This window comes from Mastomys coucha, unplaced genomic scaffold (assembly GCF_008632895.1).
Source record: "Mastomys coucha isolate ucsf_1 unplaced genomic scaffold, UCSF_Mcou_1 pScaffold2, whole genome shotgun sequence".
NCBI lineage: Eukaryota > Metazoa > Chordata > Mammalia > Rodentia > Muridae > Mastomys > Mastomys coucha.
Window position 1 is genome coordinate 18,853,355 of NW_022196902.1, and position 21,110 is coordinate 18,874,464.

At 39.3% G+C, this 21,110-nt stretch overlaps 1 protein-coding gene across 7 annotated transcripts in view; it reads right to left on the bottom strand.

Annotated features, from left to right (window-relative positions):
* L3mbtl3 (L3MBTL histone methyl-lysine binding protein 3) overlaps positions 1-21,110 on the bottom strand; it is a 103,988-nt gene that overhangs the window by 25,245 nt on the left and 57,633 nt on the right. For all 7 annotated transcript variants that reach the window (XM_031380655.1, XM_031380652.1, XM_031380653.1 and 4 more), the window contains 3 exons: positions 16,046-16,122; positions 12,989-13,074; positions 11,086-11,196 (listed from right to left, as the gene is read on the bottom strand). In XM_031380655.1, coding sequence (XP_031236515.1) covers positions 11,086-11,196; positions 12,989-13,074; positions 16,046-16,122 — 274 coding nt within the window. The remainder of the gene's footprint in view (positions 1-11,085; positions 11,197-12,988; positions 13,075-16,045; positions 16,123-21,110) is intronic.

Below are 21,110 nucleotides of genomic sequence, written 5' to 3' on the forward strand. Positions count from 1 at the left end.
TTTTCCTAGACTCAAAGCCCTAAAGAATACCTCTCCTGGGAGAAATCATAGATACCACACTGAAGAGGGGAATAGAGATTCATTGCCTACCTAATAAGCAGATAGTTTGAAGGCATCAGGCCAAGAATCAGAAATAAAGTCATTTATTATTCACATGCAAAGAGTATGAAGCATAGTTTAAGGTTAGTTAGCTCTCAAAGCTTCCTTCCTTCCCTATCAAAATAATGTCAAAATAACATTAAAAATGATACTCACATCATTTGCTGAAAATAGAAAGTTATTACATCAGTTACACCACAAAGTAAGTAATGATAATTTATATGTTAAATTTCTTTAAAACCTTCTGGTTTCCATAGTAAGTTATCTTTTATTTTCATTGTTTTATTTCACACAGGAAGTTTTGATGTTTGTGGAGTTACTGCTTCCCAGGCTTCTTTGTCTACACTCGACTCTATGTTCACATTAACTCATGCTCCCTCTACTGCATATAAACACTGAGGTTTCTTCTATCTGTCTGAAGTGTTTTCGTTTGTCACAGGATAAATGGCTCTCCTTACTTGAGGAACACCATAATTACTGTGAACACCGAGGAGAGGAGGAAGGGTGTGTGTGTCTAAGTCCATCCCATCGTTGAAGTAATGCATGAATGTCATGGGGTAACCAACTACTTTCTTCTTGGATTCAAGGCTTGATTCACAGGAGCGATCATGCCCACTAATGTAAAAGTGATCAAGAGCTGGTGAGCCCCAGGGGGAAGGCATCCGTTAGTACCATTTTGCTAGATGAATATATGGTCAAATTGCTTTTAAATACTCATGCTTATATTCTAATACTCATGTTTATAGTAATAGGTTAGCACTGCTCTCAGACTTCACCAGAAAAGCTGCTATTGTGCTAGGCAACGGCTAATATAGAGATGCATAGCTTGCTAAGACGCTGAGTGGACAGGACAGTCACGTGGTGGGTCCTAAATGGGAGATCCCTATAACCCAGCCCATGGTCAGGGAATGTTAAAGAATATGGGGTGTGAAGAGTAGACAACCTGAAGAGTGAGGAGGTGTGTCTTCTAGATATGACATAGCAGTGAAAAACTGGTAAGATTGTGCCCATCACTATTTATCATGGAAGGGTAAGGGCTCAGGAGCCTGTGTCACTCCTTGAAGATCTACTGATTCTTTGCTGTGGAACATAAAAACAGGAGGGCTGCTTATGCTTAGGAAGAAGTGAGGTTAAAATGACAGAATCAATTATCTACATGAATGACACTGTTAAAGACAAAATAAAAACAAAACAAAAAACCCCCAAAAACCCAAAATTCCAAAAAGGAATAATAAGGCACAAGGTAAACACATAGCGAGGAAATTTTACATAACAAAAGAGAAATATGAAACTATCTATGATGCTACCCCATGATGGATCTAGTTATACAAGTGGTGGCTTAAATGAGAATGGCCTTTATAGGCTCATTTGTTTTAATGCTTGGTTCCTCTCTAGTGTGTAAAGCTGTTTGGGGAGGAACTAGGGGAAGTGGCGTTGTTGGAGAAGATGTGTTACTGGGGGGTGAACTTTGAGATTTTAAAAGCCTAAACCAGAACTCCACCCAACCAGTAGCATGGGTTCCTTCCTGTCTGGGCTGGTGCCCAGAGCAGGCCTTGGGCACAAACTCCAGAACAAGTATCACAACACCCTGAGGAAGCTCCATTCCCAAGTACTCTAACACACACAGGACCATAGGATCAGAGATGAGGAGGACATAACATCTACCACAACACCAGATCCCAGGATCCCAGGATCCCAAGAGCTTGGTCACACCAGGATCTCAGGGTCCCAGAAGCAACTTGACTCTCAGGAGCTCTGACACACACAGGATCTCAGGATCACACAATCCCAGAATCACAGGATCCCAGAGACAGCTGAACTCTGAGGACACAACCAGGGTTACAGGATGGACAGGCTTCAGTCCTTTCTGTAATATAGCAAGGGCAGGTAGCATAATCATCAGATGGCAGCAGGCAAGCTTAAGAACATAAGCAACAGAAACCAAGGTTACCTGGCATCATCAGAACCCAATTCCCCTACCATGGCAAGTCCTGGATACAACATCACACCAGAAAAGCAAGATTCAGATCTAAAATCACTTCTCATGATGATGATAGAGGACTTTAAGAAGGGCATAAATAACTCTCTTAAACAAACACAGGAGAATACAGGTAAACAGCTAGAAACCCTTAAAGAGGAAACACAAAAATCCCTTAAAGAATTACTGGAAAACACAATCAATCAGGGAAAGGAAATGAACAAAACCATCCCAGATCTAAAAATGGAAATAGAATAAAGAAATCACAAAGGGAGACAACCCTGGAGTTAGAAAACCTAGGAAAGAGATCAGGAGTCATAGATGCAAGCATCACCACCAGAATGCAAGAGATAGAAGAGAATCTCAGGTGCAGAAGACACCATAGAAAACATTGACACAACATTCAAAGAAAATACATAATCCAAAAAACTCCTAACTGAAAACATCCAGGAAATCTGGAACAAAATGAGAAGACCAAACCTAAGGATAATGGGTATAGAAAAGAGCGAATATTCCCAACTTATAGGCCAGTAAATATCTTCAACAAAATTATAGAAGAAAGCTTTCCTAACCTAAAGAAAGAGATGCCCACGAACATACAAGAAGCCTATAGAACTTCAAATAGACTGGACCAGAAAAGAAATTCCTCCTGTCACTTAATAATCAAAACGCCAAATGCACTAAACAAAGAAAGAATATTAAAAGCAGTAAGGGAAAAAGGTCAAGTAACATAAAGGCTGACCTATTAGAATTACACCAGACTTCTCACCAGAGACTATGATCCTGGAGATATGTTATACAGATCCCAAGAAAACACAAATGCCAGCCCAGGCTACTATACTCAGCAAAACTCTCAATTACCACAGATGGAAAAATGAAGATATTCCATAACAAAAACAAATTTACACAATATCTTTCCATAATCCAGCCCTGCCAAGGATAATAGATTGAAAACACCAACACAAGGAGGGAAACTACACCCTAGAAAAAACAAGAATGTAATCTTTCAATAAACCCAAAAGAAGATAGTCACACAAACACAATTCCACCTCTAACAACAAAAATAACAGGAAATAACAATCACTTTTCCTCATTATCTCTTAACATCAATGGACTCAATTCCCCCAAAAAGACATAGACTAACAGACTGGATATGGAAACAGGATCCAGTATTTTGCTGCATACAGGAAACGAACCTCAGTGACAAAGACAGACACTACCTCAGAGTAAAAGGTTCAGCCCCAAGAAACAAGCTGGGGTGGCCATTCTAACATTGAATAAAATCAAACTTTCAACCAAAAGTTATCAAAAAAGTTAAGGAAGGACATTTCATACTGGTCAAAGGAAAAATCCACCAAGAAGAACTCTCAATTCTGAACATCCATGCTCCAAATGCAAGGGCACCCATTTTCATAAAAGAAACTATACTAAAGCTCAAAGCACACATCACGTCCCACACAATAATAGTGGGGGACGTCAACACCCCACTCTCATCAATGGACAGATCGTGGAAACACAAACTAAACAAAGACACAGTGAGACTAACACAAGTTAAGAACCAAATGGATCTAACAGATACCTATAGAAAATTTCATTCTAAAGCAAAAGAATAAACCTTCTTCTCAGCACCTCGTGGTACCTTCTCCAAAATTGACCATATAATTGGTCACAAAACAAGTCTCAACAGATACAAGAAGATTGAAATAATCCCATGCACTCTATCAGATCATTACAAACTAAGGCTAGTCTTAAATACCAACAAAAACAATGGAAAACACACATATACATGGAAGCTAAATAATGCTCTACTCAATGATATCTTAGTCAAGGAAGAAATAAAAAAATTAAAGACTTTTTAGAACTTAATGAAAATGAAGACACATCATACCAAAACTTATGAGACACAGTGAAAGCAGTGGTAAGAGGAAAACTCATAACTCTAAGTGCCTACAAAAAGAAAATGAAGAGAGCTTACACTAGCAGCTTGACAGCACACCTGAAAGCTATAGAACAAAAAGAAGCAAATACACCCAAGGAGTAGATGACAGGAAATAATCAAACTCAGGGCTGAAATCAACCAAATAGAAACAAAAAGAACTATATAAAGAATCAACAAAACCAGGAGCTGGTTCTTTGAGAAAGTCACCAAGATAGATAAAGCCTTAGCCAGACTAACCAGAGGGCATAGAAACAGTATCCAAATTAATAAAATCAGAAATGAAAGGGGAGACATACAATGAAATATAACTTAAAATAATAGTTCTGCTTGGTTTTATATTAGCAGCTCAAAATATTAAAATCATTTTCTACAAACATCATGGAAATATAATTTTTCTCACTGTGCTTGAAATTACCATTTTCTTAATGTTTAACTTCAAAGAGTTTTTACTATTTTGAAATTTTTAAAATATACTTAATGATAAAGTAATTTCTCTCCTAGAAACACTGATAATCTTTTTTAAGTGAATTGATTGTTAGACAATGTACATAGATACATAATGTGTTTTAAATACTCTCTCACTATATCAGGTGGTATAAGGGCTTTTGAATATATTATTTAATGATTCATTTTTACTTTTTGTGCTCTTTTACCATGCTTAATTCCCAAAGTAAATTTGTATGTTTTGAAACAATTTAGTATTCAACATTAGATATAGGATCCTCAGTTACGGATTCCATTAAATATTCATTAATATATTTTTAGGGTATGGAAGGATATTAATATAAAAGTTGAATAGACTTTTTATGTATTATTTGATTCTGTAAATACTCAATATTATTAATGTTTGATGTATAAAATGCATTTAAATGATTAAATTTAAAAGAAGCCTATACCAGGCCCTGTCTCTGCCTCTGCCTCTGTGCTTCCAACTTGAGGATATGATGTGAACCCTCAGCTGCTTCTCTGGAACCAGGCGTGCCTATAGCCATGCTCCCCCTTCCATGGTAGTCATGGTCTAAGTCTCTAAACTGTAAGCAAGACCTCAGTTAAGTGTTTCCTTTTATAAGTTACCTTGGTCATGGTGTCTCTTCACAGCAATAGGAAAATGACTAAGGCAATACATTAAAAACAAGTCAGTAACAATGCTGCTTGTTTTTATAAATATATATAAATAAATTCCTAAAGAAAATAGGCATTATTATGGATCAAAGTACAGAAAAATATTGATACTTAAAACTGCAGTTAAGGGAAATGGATATATATACTTTCCACTGAGATGTATAATATGAAGTCTTTATAGAAAACATCTCATATGTTACTGATAATTTTAAGATTAAAACAGTTAGTACTTTTATGAAATATATTATTTCTTGGAAAGGGAAGATTTGGGTAGACTTTTTGTGAATCTGAAAAGCAACTCAGAAAAATATATTTATATATATATTTACTTCTATCTTCTGATCTTAAAATCATATTGCAAAGCTATCAATAAATAGGACAATGGAAAGTGAGTCCTGTGCTTGGAGGACAGATGCAGTTGAAGAAGTTAGTGAGTGGTTGAAACATACGTCCTAAAATAGGAGTCAGAACCAGAAGGTGGATGCAGCCTGGAAACTTGTGTGGGTAAGAAGGCTCCCTTCTTCCCCATGGTAATCAGGATGCAAGGAGGCCTGACTGCTCCACACATGTACCAGGGTGAGGAGGCCTGACTGCTCCACACATGTACCAGGGTGAGGAGGCCTGACTGCTCCACACATGTACCAGGGTGAGGAGGCCTGACTGCTCCACACATGTACCAGGGTGAGGAGGCCTGACTGCTCCACACATGTACCAGGGTGAGGCCCTTTTCTGCTCTTTCAGAGGAACAGAATTTTACTTTCCAGAAAACTAAGAAACATTCTGAATTCTAGGTATAGCATCCTAGGTTCTGTTTTCCCTAGAGGAAGGTTGGGGATACTGACAAAGGAGGTTTCCCCTGCTGGGAAGGCTGGTGTGGTTTGAAGAGAAATGGCCCAATAGATCCATATGGTTGAATGCTTGGCCATAGAAAGTGGCACTATTAGGAAGTGTGGCCTTGTTGGAGTAGGTGTGGCCTTGATGGAAGAAGTGTGTCTCTGTAGGGGCAGGCGTTGAGGTTTCAGAAGCTCAAGCCAGGCCCAGTGTCATTTGGTCTTCCTGCTGCCTGAGGATCTGGATGTAGAACTCTCAGCTCTTTCGAGCCACCATGCTTCCCACCATGATAACAATGGACTAAACCTCTGAAACTATAAGCCAGCACCAATTAAATGTTTTCCTTTATTAGAGATGCTATGTCATGGTGTCTCTTCACAGCAATAAAACCTAAACTAAGACACCTGGTATCTTGATTTCGAATGGTACAGTAAGACCTACCAGTAATAGTATTCTCTCCTTCCCCAAGATTTCACCTTCTAGAACAGTGGTTCTCATCCTTCCTAATGCTGCGACCCTTTAATACAGTTTCTCATGTTATGGTGACCTCCAATAAAATTATTTCATTGCTACTTCATAGCTGTAATGTTGGTATTGTTATGAATGGTAATGTAAATATCTAATATGCAGGATATCTGATATGCAACTCCTAAGGGGGTCACACCCACAGGTTGAGAAACACTATTTAATAGTGTCAGTTGCCTGGGGTCAACTATGGTATAAAAATGTCAGTAGAAAATTCCATATTGTGATAAAGAACAGGTACCAAAGATCACCCGACAAGTAAGAACCAGTATAAAAACAGGCCATGCTAACTAAGAGACATTTGGCGGTTTGAGCAATGGCTCAAAAGCTCTAAGAGCATCTGCTGCTCTTGCAGTGAACCTCAGTCTGGGTCCTTTTTAGTTTCCAATTCAGGTGGCTCACAATCAGTCATCAGCTCCAGCTCCGTGGTCCCCATGGCCTCTCTGGCCTAGAAAGGCACAGGCACACATATAAACTCAGACATATACAATAAGTACGTACACAAGCAAACAAACAAACACCAAGTAATATTATAAAAAGAATTTGAGAAAATAATCAAAGAAAATGAAGAAAAACTATCAGTAGTAGTATGTACATACCTATCTATCTATCATCTATCTAGTCACTTTGTTGTTGTTGTTTTTGTTTTCTTTCTTTCTTTTTCCTGAATGAGGTTTATCTGAAACTAGCTGTCCTGAAACTCACTGTGCAGAGCAGGTGTTATGGTTAAAGGTGTGTACCACCTCTGTCCAGCTAGTAGAAGCTTTTTAAAAGAAGCAGGGACTAAATAATGTTGTTGTTGTTGTTTTTTAATTTCTTGAAAAACAAATCACAGACACAATTATTAAAAAGGCAACAGAAAGCTGGGTGGTGGTGATGCACTCCTTTAATCCCAGCACTTGGGAGGAGAAGCAGGTGGATTTCTGAGTTTGAGGCCAGCCTGGTCTACAGAGTGAGTTCCAGGACAGCCAAAGCTACACAGAGAAACCCTGTCTCGAAAAACCAAAAAAAAAAAAAAAAAAAAAAAAAAAAAAAAAAAAAAAAGGCAACAGGAAGGAAAAATAGATGGAGGTATTTCTAAGCAAAGAGAATTTTAAAACAAGTGTGTCAACCTGACAGTCAATATCAGAGCAGTGACTTCCAAAAAGAACAGGGATAAGGAAGCTGTCAAAGAAGAAGTGGGATATGTTTGAGACCGAGAGACACAAAATGCCATCATGGGAAGGCATGAGGACCCTGTCTGACAAACAAAGACAGCATCACAAAGCAGGAGGCCGCCAGAGACAGACATCCCCACGTGCTCCAGAAACAAGTCCATGGCCCAAAGAGATGCAATCAGAGAGTCCTTTGGTGTCCAAAAGCTGCAGGAGATGCCGCTGAGCAACCCAGGCTAACAGGTGAATGTTCCCTCCTTAAAACCCCTCACCCAGTCACACTAACCATCAAACATTTTCCCTTGTGATCATAAAATGCCCTTTCTGAGGGAGACACACACGTATCTTCTCAGGAAGGGACAAAAGTATACCAAGAAAACCAAGGCATGGGGTCAAACTCTGCAATTTTCAGGAAAATGAAATGCAATCTAGTGTTTCAGAGAAAAGGACCTCTCAGAATGCAGACTGTGGACCAGATAGGCTGAGAGTATGAACTCACTTGGCCGCAGCAAGCAACTGCAGATTTGTGGAGAAAGCAGTTCAAGAGAAAGAGACCCATTGATGAAAAACATACTAGCACTTTTGACTCAGAAAACATCAAAACTACTGTAGCATTTGCAAAAATCAAATAAGATAGAAATTGTTTTGTTTTGTTCTTAAAAAACTACAAAGAAATCATTTACAACAGGAAAATTAAAAGGTAATTTTAGAAGACCTGACTTAGAAATGAACAAGAGTAGGGTATTCATACTAATAGCAGGGACAGATGAAAAACCAAAACCAAAACAAAACATGGCCAGATCTAGATCCCAAGTTCCATAACAGAGAAGCTAAAACAGACTTAAAATTGAACTGATAAGTCACGTGTCAGTGGGACACACCCTTAGTCCCAGCACTAGGGAGGGAGGGACAAGAGAATCTCTGGTTTTGAGGCCAGCCTGGTCTATATAGTGAGGTCCAGGACACCCGGATTATGCTACATAGTGAGGCACTGCCTCAAAAGTCATGAAAATTGAGCTGAGAAATACCAGTGCATAGAAAGTATTTTAAAAACTGGAGACACACTATTATGCGCGGCTGAAGCCAACAGGTGTGACTGAAGAGGGATGTGGCACTAACTACTTCATGTCCTGTCCCCAAAGCAGGTTAGAGCAGGTCCTCATCTGTTCCTTGCCTTCAACAGCACCCAGGAGGTGTGACCGTCTCACCACCAGAGAGCCTCACGGTGTAAGTGGTATATGTTGAAAAACTTGAAAAACTGATTTCAGTCAACAGAGCTGATTTAAAACAGAAAACTACACAAGTAACTGTGTGCTCTCCTTCCTCCTCTGCAGAAGAGAAATAATCCTACTTGCTATATTATCTCACAAGGTAGGAAAAAAACCTCCTCCGGCGCTGGACCCTTTTCCCCCCAATGCCTCTGCTGAGTCTGAAACTGAGTCCCTGTCTGTCAACAGGCCCTTTAAAAGGTGTTTAGAAACAGGGGACTGCATAGCGGTTCAAGTTCAGCTTGTGACTTTCATTCTAAAAACTAGGCAAAGATGATTGTCTTCCACATGGCCATAGCCAGCTCCTCTTTGGATATGAAAGAGTAAGCAAGGTGTTTCCTAAGACTAGGGGCTCAGCAACTCGTTAAGTGATGGGGGCCAGTCTGAGGCTTCCCCCCTAATTAATGAATCTGCATCTCACAGTATTTCACTCCTCTGGATCAAAGTTCTCACACACACAAATAAAAAAATATTATTTCAAATTAATACAAAGGCTAACACTTTGTCTCAGGACTGTCATTATTTTTAGTATATCTCTTTACAGAATCCATTATGGATTTGTATTTTTGGAAAAAGCAAGCAATTACTAACTTCAACCTGAATATTTTGCTTCCCACTGCTAAGTACCCTATTGAAATATTCTCCATTAATGTAATGGAGACTCATAGTAATTAATTTTCCCATGGACTACTGAGGTTGCTCTCTGTTTAATGTCAAAGCCAGCACAGCTGTGCCTCCCTTTGCTTGAGCTTTTTGCGAATTCCTTCTGGTTGCTTAGCTAAGCTACCAGGACTGACACTCAGAAGGATAAAAACATTTGAACATTTTGATGCCAAAGTGGCCTTTGGAAGAACCTGGGTGCTTTATCTCCACCATTATAGGATGCTAAGTTCATTTCTCAAACTAAAAAGCTGTCATCATACACACTAAGGAGGCTGGTATGAAAATCATGGTATAACTGACAGATTTGTCTGATGATTTATTAAAACTGGTTTATTATTAGATGTTTATTCAAACTCAGCTCTAAGCTCTGCAAGAGCATCAGCTGCTCTTCCAGAGGACCAGTTTACAACTGTTTGTAACTCCATATCCAGAATGTGAGACCCTCACACAGACATATTTGCACGCAAAACAACAATGCACATAAAATAAATTATATATTTGGTAAGATATAGCGAATGATTTGATTTACTACTGCTTTGAAAAATGAACATCCAGTCACGATTTCTACAGTGTGGAACTGAGTTCTTTCCTTGCTAGTAATGACTAAAATGCTTCATCAAATCTGCCTGAGTCACCGCCTCATCAGTGCATCATCAGCTGATGACACGAATGGCCCACTCCAGCGACAGCAGCATGAACAAGAACCTTACAAAATGTCATGTGCAGGTAATGACTGGTCATTCAGAGAGAGATTATTATTCCTAACAGAAGAGTCAACTGATTGTAGCAGGAACACAGGATGGGTACTGTTCTGGCTAGAAAGAGAAATGATTGACAAAGCAAGAAAACTATGAGGCCTTTGGGAGTTGCATCACAACAACACACCGACATACTACATGTGGGTGGAACCAGCCAAATCTTTTACACTTTAAGACGTAACTTAGGAGAACTGAATTAATCCAATTCTAGTAAAACTCTGATTTTATTTATAAAGCTATTTATCTTTACTTATACTTTATAAACTGAGTCAACAAACGTTCTTAGTCTCTTAAAAAGTGTACGATTATGGACGAGATGCATTTCTTTTCTTTTTGCTTTGTTTTGTTTTTTGTTTTTCAGGACAGGCTTTCTCTGTGTAGCCTGGATGCCCTAGAACTCACAGAGATCCAGCTGCCTCTGCCTTCTAAACGTCAGGATTAAAGGCATGTTCCACCATCATCACCTGTCTTCTTGTTCTCCTGAAGAGAATGTTACCATAATATGTTGTATCTACTTTCTCCAGTACACATTTAAAATATTAAACTACCTTCATAGTTAAAAAGAAAATATCTTGGGGCAATTATAGGAAAAAGTTGGTTGGGTGCAAACCCACAAAGAAACAAAGCCACTTTGCATATTCCTTTGGTTTTACTAATTTAATGACAGTGATTAAGTTCACTGTCTAGAAAGTTCCCATTGAAGGTGTAGATTAACAAAGGCAAGCAAACCAGGGTGGACAAGGCTTACTTTTATCCGGTGATCATCCGTGTCGGCTACAGTTGCTACTCTGATGAACAGTGGGTTTCTTTTGTCCACAGCTTCAAGCTTCATTTTTTTCTGGAATCCATGTGGAGGTTTCTGCCGTATGAGAAAGATGTTACTGTGAGGAGGAGCAGGCTGATAACAACACGATAACAACAGTTAACAGCTGAACTGTTTTAGGTTATCCGTTCTCAGACTTGCACTGAGTGACACTTGCCAGTCAAAACACACAGCTCAGCACACAAGACATGCAGAAGGACAGCTTTCTGCCTAGCTGAAGAGCAGACAGAGAGAGAGAGGCAGAGATACTGACCCATGCGATCAACCACAAAAAAGGCCAGGCGTTTTCCTTATTGGTCAAGGTGCCATGGTAAAAGCAATAGGCATAGAATTTGTATTTTAAAAAGATGGAAAAACAAAGTGGCTGATACAAAGCATCTAGAAGTGGTAATAGGAGAGGGGAAAAAGATAATTTAAAACAAGTCAGCAATCCATCTGAACATGGTGGAACAGCTCTTCTTGGAAAGAAAGCTTAACACTCACAGGAAACCATTAAGTTTCTGAGAAAGCCACAGGCTGAGGAAGAAAAGGTGAATTTTCCACTTGGCACACTGGTATATTCTATAAAATAACGTGAAGAGCAGAGCGCTCGCTGCTGTGCTTCTTGCCAGCCCATTGGAAACAATCTTAGTTCTACGTCTCATGGAACCTGGACACGAACACTGTGGGCTGCCTGTGTATCCGGTTAAAAGCCTGAACACTGAAAGGATACACAACAGGCAGCAGAGACCACACCCCAGCAGCCTTCCTGTTTAAAGCTTGACCATTTATCTGTCAGGTGGAACCAGAGGAACTCTTTCTCAAGCTTTCTCTCCATCTGTTATGGTTTTTCCTCTTTAAAAATCCATGATATTCTTTCTTCCTATATTGTGAACTGTTCTTACTAATTAAGTCTATATTAATTAATAATTTCTATATGAAAGTACTATATAAAGGAGAAGACTGTCTACAGAAGACAAAGCCATGTTTAAAAAAATGTATTATTGGGGGCTGGTGAGATGGCTCAGCGGGTAAGAGCACTGACTGCTCTTCCGAAGGTCCTGAGTTCGGATCCCAGCAACCACATGGTGGCTCACAACCATCCATAATGAGATCTGATGCCCTCTTCTGGTGCATCTGAAGACAGCTACAGTGAATTATGCAGGAGTGAGCAGGGCCATTCTGAGTTCAATTCCCAGCAGCCACATGATGGCTCATGGCCATCTGTACAGCTACAGTGTACTCATGCAAATAAAATAAATAAATCTTTAAAAAAATGTATTATTTTGTTTCTGAAACAGAATATCTGTACCTGGCCTGAGCTGGCTTTGAAATATGCTGCTCCCCACTTACCTCTCAAATAGTAGGATTACAAATATGTATCTAATGCCTGACTCTTACAAAGTTATTTAATATATTTTTTCCCATTAAATTCATGGGAAAATATAAAGTATAAAACAACATACTGGGGAGATAGATAACACTGGCAAAGTGCTCAGCTTGCAAATTAACTCCCTAGAACCCACATTTAAAAAGTAAATATGGTGTGCACCCTTGTAATCCCAGCTGGAGATATGGAGGCAAGCAGATCCCTGCGGCTCACAGCCATCTAGCTTCAAGCCAATGAGACACACCCTATCTCAAAAACCAAAACGGACAGCATCTGAGGGAAAGCGGGCAAGGTTCTCCTGCACCCTGTTCCCACACCTGCCTCCCCCCGGCACACATGGATCCACATACATAATCACAGTAACAATTTTAATTCTCAGAATTGAAAGAATTTCTTAAATGTTCACAAATAACATTATCTACACATATTAATCAAACAGTGCACAGCAAATTCTCTTACCACTTTGAAAGCTCTTGCAGGAGCAGGTAAAGAATTGGTTTCTTCTAAATATTTATCCCAGGAAAAGTGTTTCACATGTGAATAGCCTAAGAAATAAAGAACATGAATCCTATGATGTTGTGATGAAAACAAACTAACAAATAGTCCTACAAAAATCATGACACAGCAACAGGATAGCCCAGGGTAGCTCAGGTCCACAGAGAAACTCGAAGCTGCTCGCTCCTCCAGAGCTACTGCTCTTAATGATTAAGACCCTTTCTGATCAGTTATTCTGACTCTGTCACTGTTTAGATGTGATTATATACGCATCTTTATCAAAATAGTGAAATAAAACATAGGATTTACAAGCATTATTGATGAAATATTACAGATAACTCCTTCTTTTGTTAGGCTGAATAAAGAAACGTGCTCAAGTCACAAAGTATTCCTAAAAGAATGTGTAAAAGTAACCCACTATGTCTCCACCCTGCTGCCTCTGTTCTCTCTAGAGTCCCAAATCCTTTAGGCAGCCATGATAGTGGCCTACTTAGTCCAAAACTTGCCAAAAGACTTACAAAGTCTGTGAATACATTAGTGTAATGGAAGTCAGGTTTTTACCCACCTGAGAAACAGGTATAGACACAGACAGAAGAAAACTAAAACAAAGCCAATAGTTTGATATTTGAATCTGGTCCAGTGGTACCAATAGAAGGTTTTTTATTTTAACATACACTAGCAACGAAATAGAAAAGAATACAAAGTTCTGCATATGCTTACAGATGCATATTCCCTTCAGCCAGTGAGATGCCTGATATGTGCATCACCCTGCTAGGAGTAAGCAAATGGCAACCAGACTGTGATAACTAAATAGCACTCACCATTTAAAAAAAAATCTTTGCAAAATGGCTACAGGGCTGTGTGATGATCAGTGAGTATAGAATACTTATAGCTGCTCCATAGAGCAGATTTCAAATCCCAAGACAAACATAGAAAAAGGAGGTTGAACAACCACCATAAAGGGGCTGCTACTTGGTACAACTTTAAAACACCAAATAAAGGTCAATAATAAACTCTCAAAGTTTAATAAACTGACAAAGTTAGTAGGGGCTGAAGAGAGGGCTCAGTGGTTAAGAACACTGGCTGCATTTCAAGAGGTCCTGAGTTCAATTCCTAACAACTACATGGTGGCTCACAGCCATCTGTGATGGGATCCAATGCCTTCTCTTGGTGTTTCTGAAGACACTGACAGTGTGCTCAGGTATGTAAAAAAAAAAAATAATAAAAAAAGGTTAGTAATCTACAGTTCTACAAAGGTGTAACTAAACTAGATGGTTAATTGAGAATTGAAAAAGCTAATCTTTGCAAAAGAATATCAATTAAATATACAAAAATAGAATAAGAAAAATTACCAATATCCATTAACATTTGTCAACTTAGAATAGCAATCAGTTCCAAACAGAAATATTAGCAGATGGTATAACTGAAAGACAGATGAAACAGGAGGTAATTACAAATTTTCAAATATTTCTAGAAAAAAGTATTGGTAGAGAAGACTGGCAAAAATGTCCTTGATCAATTGATGGCAAAGAAAAACCAAAATGTCACGCCCTTAAGAGGTTTACAAGAAAAAACACTGTGGCAGTTCTCAAAAAAAAAAAAAAAAAAAAGGTTCAACTTGGAGACAGACATGGGGTTACTTTCATTTAGTCCTACAACGGAAGAACCAGAAGCAGGTGGACCTCTATGATTTTGAGACCAGCATGGTCTACGTACCAAGTTCCAGGCCATCATGGCTGTCTCAAAAACAAAACTAAGAAAAATAAAAACAAGCAAATGTACAATTTGGGTCTAGTCATTAGGAAATGTTAGTCATACTCAAATAACATCACTCTGTACAAAATAATTAGTTTCTAAGTCTCACACATACTAAAGTTATGATTGTCAAGGGGACTCTAACCAGGGACTACAGGATCTGAAGCTGAGTAGCCATGCAGGATTCTTTGGCATGAAAGACACCTTAGAGACAGCTGTCAAACATGAGTGAGTCTTCGGATCCAGTTGAAATACATATGAATTTGTAAATACTGTTGAAACTACTCTACACCAGAGGCTGCTTCCAAATAAGTAAAAACAAAATACTCGAACTTACATAGACACACACACACACACACACACACACACACACACACACACACACACGCACACGCACATTTTAAAGCATAACTAATGAACTTATCTTGTATATTTTAACTTATCAGAATGTTCTGAAAAGAAACACTATATACAGAAAAAGCTCATAAACTTTTAAACTACGAAGATTAAAAACTGTGGCTGTCTCTATTTCACTTTGAACTTAAAATCAAACATACATAAAGTTATAACTTAAAAAACCAAAAATAACCGGGCGGTGGTGGCGCACGCCTTTAATCCCAGCACTTGGGAGGCAGAGGCAGGTGGATTTCTGAGTTCGAGGCCAGCCTGGTCTACAGAGTGAGTTCCAGGACAGCCAGGGCTATACAGAGAAACCCTGTCTCAAAAAACCAAGAAAAAAAAAAAAAAAAACCCAAAATAAAAGTAGTTGTATATAATAGTGACACACACTAATGGCCCCAGCGGGGCAGCCCGTGTCCCACCTTCAACACCACATCCACTTTTCTTACCTGCCCAAGTTATCCACTATGTGCTAAGACAATTAAGTCCAAAAATGAATCTCAAGTTGAAAACACAAAGCTCTTTTTGCATACTTTGTCAAAGAACATGATATCTAAGGTTGTGATACAAAAGATGCCAATATTAGTGCTTACAGTGGAAACTTGATATCAAGGTCGGCGAGTTAGCACCTGCAACCACTGCTGGGCTTTGTAAAATGTAACTGTAACTCTCACATTTATGTGTTTACTTATTCCCTACAGCCACTTCTGTAGTGCAACTGAACTGAGTGATTGTGACAGGGACTCTAGGGCACACCAAATTGAAAGTATCTATTCTCTTAAAAAAACAAAAACAAAAACAAAAACCCAAAACCATGGTCAATTCTTCAAGTATCTGAAAAGCATTAGAAAAACTATAAATCCAAACCTGGTGGAGTAATGAGGGTTCTTCTGTGTTCTTTACACCAGCCAACTGGATGAATGTGTGGACTGTTGGACTCACACCTGCAGGTATAAATTAAAGAGCTGGAGTCAGAGTGATAGGCAAATGCTGCCAGAAGCTTTTAAGAGGAAAATCAGTGATTATGAACATATCTGAGAGTTCTATTTATTCCAATCTTATCTTAAAAAATGCTAAAAGACCGTCCTTCATATAAATATATACATGAAGTTTTTACACATATAGTTTACTTTTGCTAGATAAATATTACATGGTTTTGACACTACAGTTTTATTTTCAGACACACCAAAAAAAAAAAAAAAAAAAAAAAAAAAAAAATAATGTTGCTAAAGCCCAAAATTTCAAAGGCAGAAAAAGTACAAAGAAAGCATCATTTCTAAGCATCACAGGAAAAATTCATGTAAAAGGAAAGCTAAAGTTACTTTAGCATCTCTAAGGTACATGTGCAAGAGCACTGTCAAAACTCAGCATGCTAGAGTTCGCATAGAAGCTAGAAAAGTAGTGAGGGCTCATGGGATAGGAGTGTTCAAGGAAAGACTACACAGTTTGATGGGAGGTGGGGGGAAATAACAGAACAAAGAGGCCTAACTGGCACTAAACTTTAAAACATCACGTGGGAACTTACTGCTTCAGGTACTTCCTTAGAACAGTGAAAGAAACACATACACACACTGAGTCTAAATGGACTTATGCTATAATGGAACGAGGAGGTAATACTTCTAGATACTATAGTACTACAAACTAGCAAAGGGCAAATGGACAAATATGTATAGCAACAGCATGCTACTTCTGATCCCCTTTAGAATTGCAGATACCAGAGAATCAGACAAGCCACCTCCTCCTGTCACTCTATCCTGCCCACCATCTTTACTGTGATTAAGCACACGTTTGCTGTAATCCACACACAAAGCTGGTGCTTTTGATTCTGTGCGCATCAGCACATCTGTTCTGTGAACATGTCAGCATGGAACTCATGTCACCATTTATCTATGCAGTCATTCTTTTATGTATCAAATGAAGATAATATGCTAAAAAGTAATGTGTCCAGCCGGCAGCACTGGACGGACCCTGACGAAATGGCCACGGTAAAGTGTAAGCTTCTTGCTTCTAATGGCCCTTACAACATTGTAGAAAGGAACCGTAGAAATAGAAGGTAACAATCCTCTGTATCTGCAGAAAATTGGAGTCCAGGAACCCCGAAGATAACAAATGCAGAGATGCTTACGTGCCTTCTGTAAATGATGTAACATTTGCATATTCTGTATGTGCCTTCTAAGAACTTAACTCACCCCTAGACTACTTACACTAGCTCGTACAATGTAAATGTTTAGGGAACTGTTATAGGGGAAGGAATTATGGTAAGCACGGGCATGTTTAGTATTTATGCAGCCATCACAAGCCTAATGAAATTTATGAGCTGTGGTTCGCACGAAGGAAATACAGATAAAGGAAAAGAACAGAGATTGGAATGGTGTCCCTTTATATAGCCTAGCCGAGGCTGCCTCTTATGAGGCAGTACATGTGATGAGAGGGAAGTGAGCCACTCAGACACAGAAAGGAAATTTCCATCCACGGGTTCTGAAGGGGGCCCTAGTGGTGTGCTGTATCAGGGATAGGAAAGGAATGGACTAGAGGAAGCAGACAATACAAAATGGTGTCAGAGTGAAAGGCCATTTTATATGTAACAAAGTGTAGGATTTTAGTCAAGAGTAAACTAAAATATTGTGGAGGCTGTTCTACAGAAGGAGCTTAGTCTGATTTATATTTTTTGTTTGTTTGGTTGGTTTTGGTTTTTCAAGTCAGGTTTCTCTGTGTAACCCTGGCTGTCCTAGAATTCACTCTGTAGACTAGGCTGGCATCAAACTCAAGAGATCTACCTGCCTCTGCCTCCAGAGTGCTGGGATTAAAAGCATTTGCCACCACCACTGTCAAGCTCAGACTCACGTTTTAAAGTAATTATTTTAACTATTATGCAAACAGGAATCCATGCTGGAGGCCACAAATGATCCCAGAGGCTTGGGTCACAGTGGAGGTGGTGAAAACAGAACACAATCAGGTTTGGGTGAACACTGTAAACAGAGGACTAAGAGTGTTGGTTGGTACATTTAGCATAGGATGTGAGTGAACTGAGGAAGTCAGGACACTACAAGGTTGTGGATATAGGCAACAAGAATGCACTGCCATTTCCTGGGCTAGGAGAGACTGTTAGCAATGCCTTGGACATTCAAGTGGCAAATGAGAATGCCTGCTCTGAGCATGTTTAGCAAGCATGTGTTAGCCAAACAAGAAAGAATGTCAAATAAACCATGGACACAAAAGTCTGGAAAGAGATCACACAGAAAGAAGATCAGGGCTCAAAGTGTCCATTCTGGCATTATCAGCATTTGGGTTGATACTTAATCATCTATAGAAAGGAACAAAGTCCATGTCAGGTGACTTGTAAGTGATGTAATAGAAGAAATCAACTGGAGTCAATGGTGCTACAGATCAAAGGAGAAGTGAGGGCTAATCACGAAACCTGTGTCAACAGAAGGGTCTCTAGTATCAGTGATAAATATAGGACACAAAAGCTAGAACAAAATGGAGTTAAGAAAGAATGACATAGATGGTGACAGAGAAATCATTGATTTAAGAAGCTCAGATATAAGCAGAGGGAGCGAAATGAGGCAAAAGAAAGCAAAAATGAAGGTATGCTTTATTGATTATTGAAAAATTGAAAGATGTGAAGTTGGGTGTATATATAGGAATTTTCTATTTTCTAAGCTATTTTAAGTTTAAAATTACTTGAAAAAAAATTTTTTTAATAAGACAAGTACACAATAGTCAGAAAAGAAGGAGTTGATGAGCAAACCCTGTGATGGGGGCATCCTGTATGCTAAGGATACATCCTGTATGCTAAGGATTCTTCCTGTATGCTAAGGATACTTCCTTCCTGTATGCTAAGGATTCTTCCTGTATGCTAAGGATACATCCTGTATGCTAAGGATACTTCCTTCCTGTATGCTAAGGATACTTTCTGTATGCTAAGGATTCTTCCTGTATGCTAAGGATACTTCCTGTATGCTAAGGATTCTTCCTTCCTGTATGCTAAGGATATTTCCTGTATGCTAAGGATTCATCCTGTATGCTAAGGATTCATCCTGTATGCTAAGGATTCTTCCTGTATGCTAAGGATTCTTCCTGTATGCTAAGGAAACTTCCTGTATGCTAAGGATACTTTCTGTATGCTAAGGATTCTTTCTTCCTGTATGTTAAGGATACTTCCTGTATGCTAAGAATACATCAAGTTTTAAAACAAATCTCTCTTCCCTCATGTGTGCACTGGTAAAAGACAATTCATCAGAGACCCTCATGTGTAGGTGCAGGGGACAGAACAAAAATTAGAGTCAGGGTGGGGCTCCCAGGGATGGCTTGAACTAGTCACCCAGGTATAAAGCCGGAAGGTGAGCCAAGTGAGGTACAAGAGGGAGAAGTCTCTTCTCATTGTGTTTTCTCAGTTAAGTAAGAAAAACAAACAAATAAACAAAAAGACAGAAGGAAATGTAGTAATCTGGAAGAGTGGATGAAAAGAGGCAAGGACCCAGCTGACCTTCACATTAGTAGCCACAAAGGCAAAGTCATAGCAGTCAGCATGTGATACCCATTTCTAGCTATAGCTATTGGCCAGGCAGATACAGTAAGCAGAAGTGGATTCAACCCAGACTGGCACGGAGCCAGGTAAATATACAGTAGATAGAGACCACATTTGCCAGGGAATTCCAGTAAATATTACAGAATGACAAGAGGCCTATAGGCACACCACAGCATCGATCTTAAGACAAAAGTTAGACCCTTTCCACACCTGTGCTCTCAAAGATAGTAAGTGGAGAGAGAGAAGGGGGGGGGGAGTTGCCAAGACAGACAGAGAGACACAGAGAGAGAAAGAGAAGGAAGAGGAGAGAAAAGAGAGAGAGAGACAGGAAACTAGAAGTTCGTAGCCAGGGAGTAACAAAAATTGGCATTGCTAATAAGGAAGAAAAGCTAGTAAGTAGTCAAAACCAAAGAGTTTTCTAAGAAATGTTCTAAGTGGGCTGGTGAGATGGATCAGCGGGTAAGGGCACTGACTGCTCTTCCGAAGGTCATGAGTTCAAACCCCAGCAACCACATGGTGGCTGACAACCACCCGTAATGAAATCTGACGACTTCTTCTGGTGGTCTGAAGACAACTCCAGTGTACTCATTTATAATAACAAATAAATCTTTAAAAAATAAAGAAAGAAATGTTCTAAGTGAATAGTTTCTCAAGGGCACATTGTCAACAAGAGCACATACTGTGACAGAGAAAGCACATACTGTGACAGAGAAAGCACTACTTCAAGCTGGTTTTCCTCAGGGCTTACTTCAAAAGAAAACTTTAACTTCAGGCTGGAGAGGCGGCTCAGCAGGTAAGAGCTCTGCTACTCTTCCAGAGGACCTGGGTTCATTTCCCAGAACCCATGTGGTGGCTCACAACCACCTAGAACTCCAGTTCCGGGAAGATCTGATGCCCCACTCTGGCATCAGCAAGCATGGCATGCACGTGATACACAGACTTATAGGCACAGCAAACAGCCACACACATAAAAAAGCTAGGTTAATATCAAGTTTATCTGCTCTCATGAAATACTTTTTAATATATAACTCCTTATGATGTACTGTCATAATTATATTAATAGGGCTATTTGGATACCCTCAGTTTTTCTTAATCACTTTGGTTATGGATTTTTACTGATGGTGTGGTGCTTTAAGAAAGGATTTATCTTTCTACAACCTGTTTGGACAGACTACTCTGCTTGCCTTGTGATACAAGAGAATCACTGTTTGTCTCTTTAGGTATGACTATGGTACATTCCCCTCCTCTGAACTCCACATTTTAGAAACCTCAGAAGCATGCTTTTTTGCAAATTCTGTGTTACACCAGATGAAAAAGCTTAAAGTTGACTCTTCTGAGACTCACCTGGAGAGAGCATACCACACACTGGCACTGGCATCTATGCTGAGACTCACCTAGAGG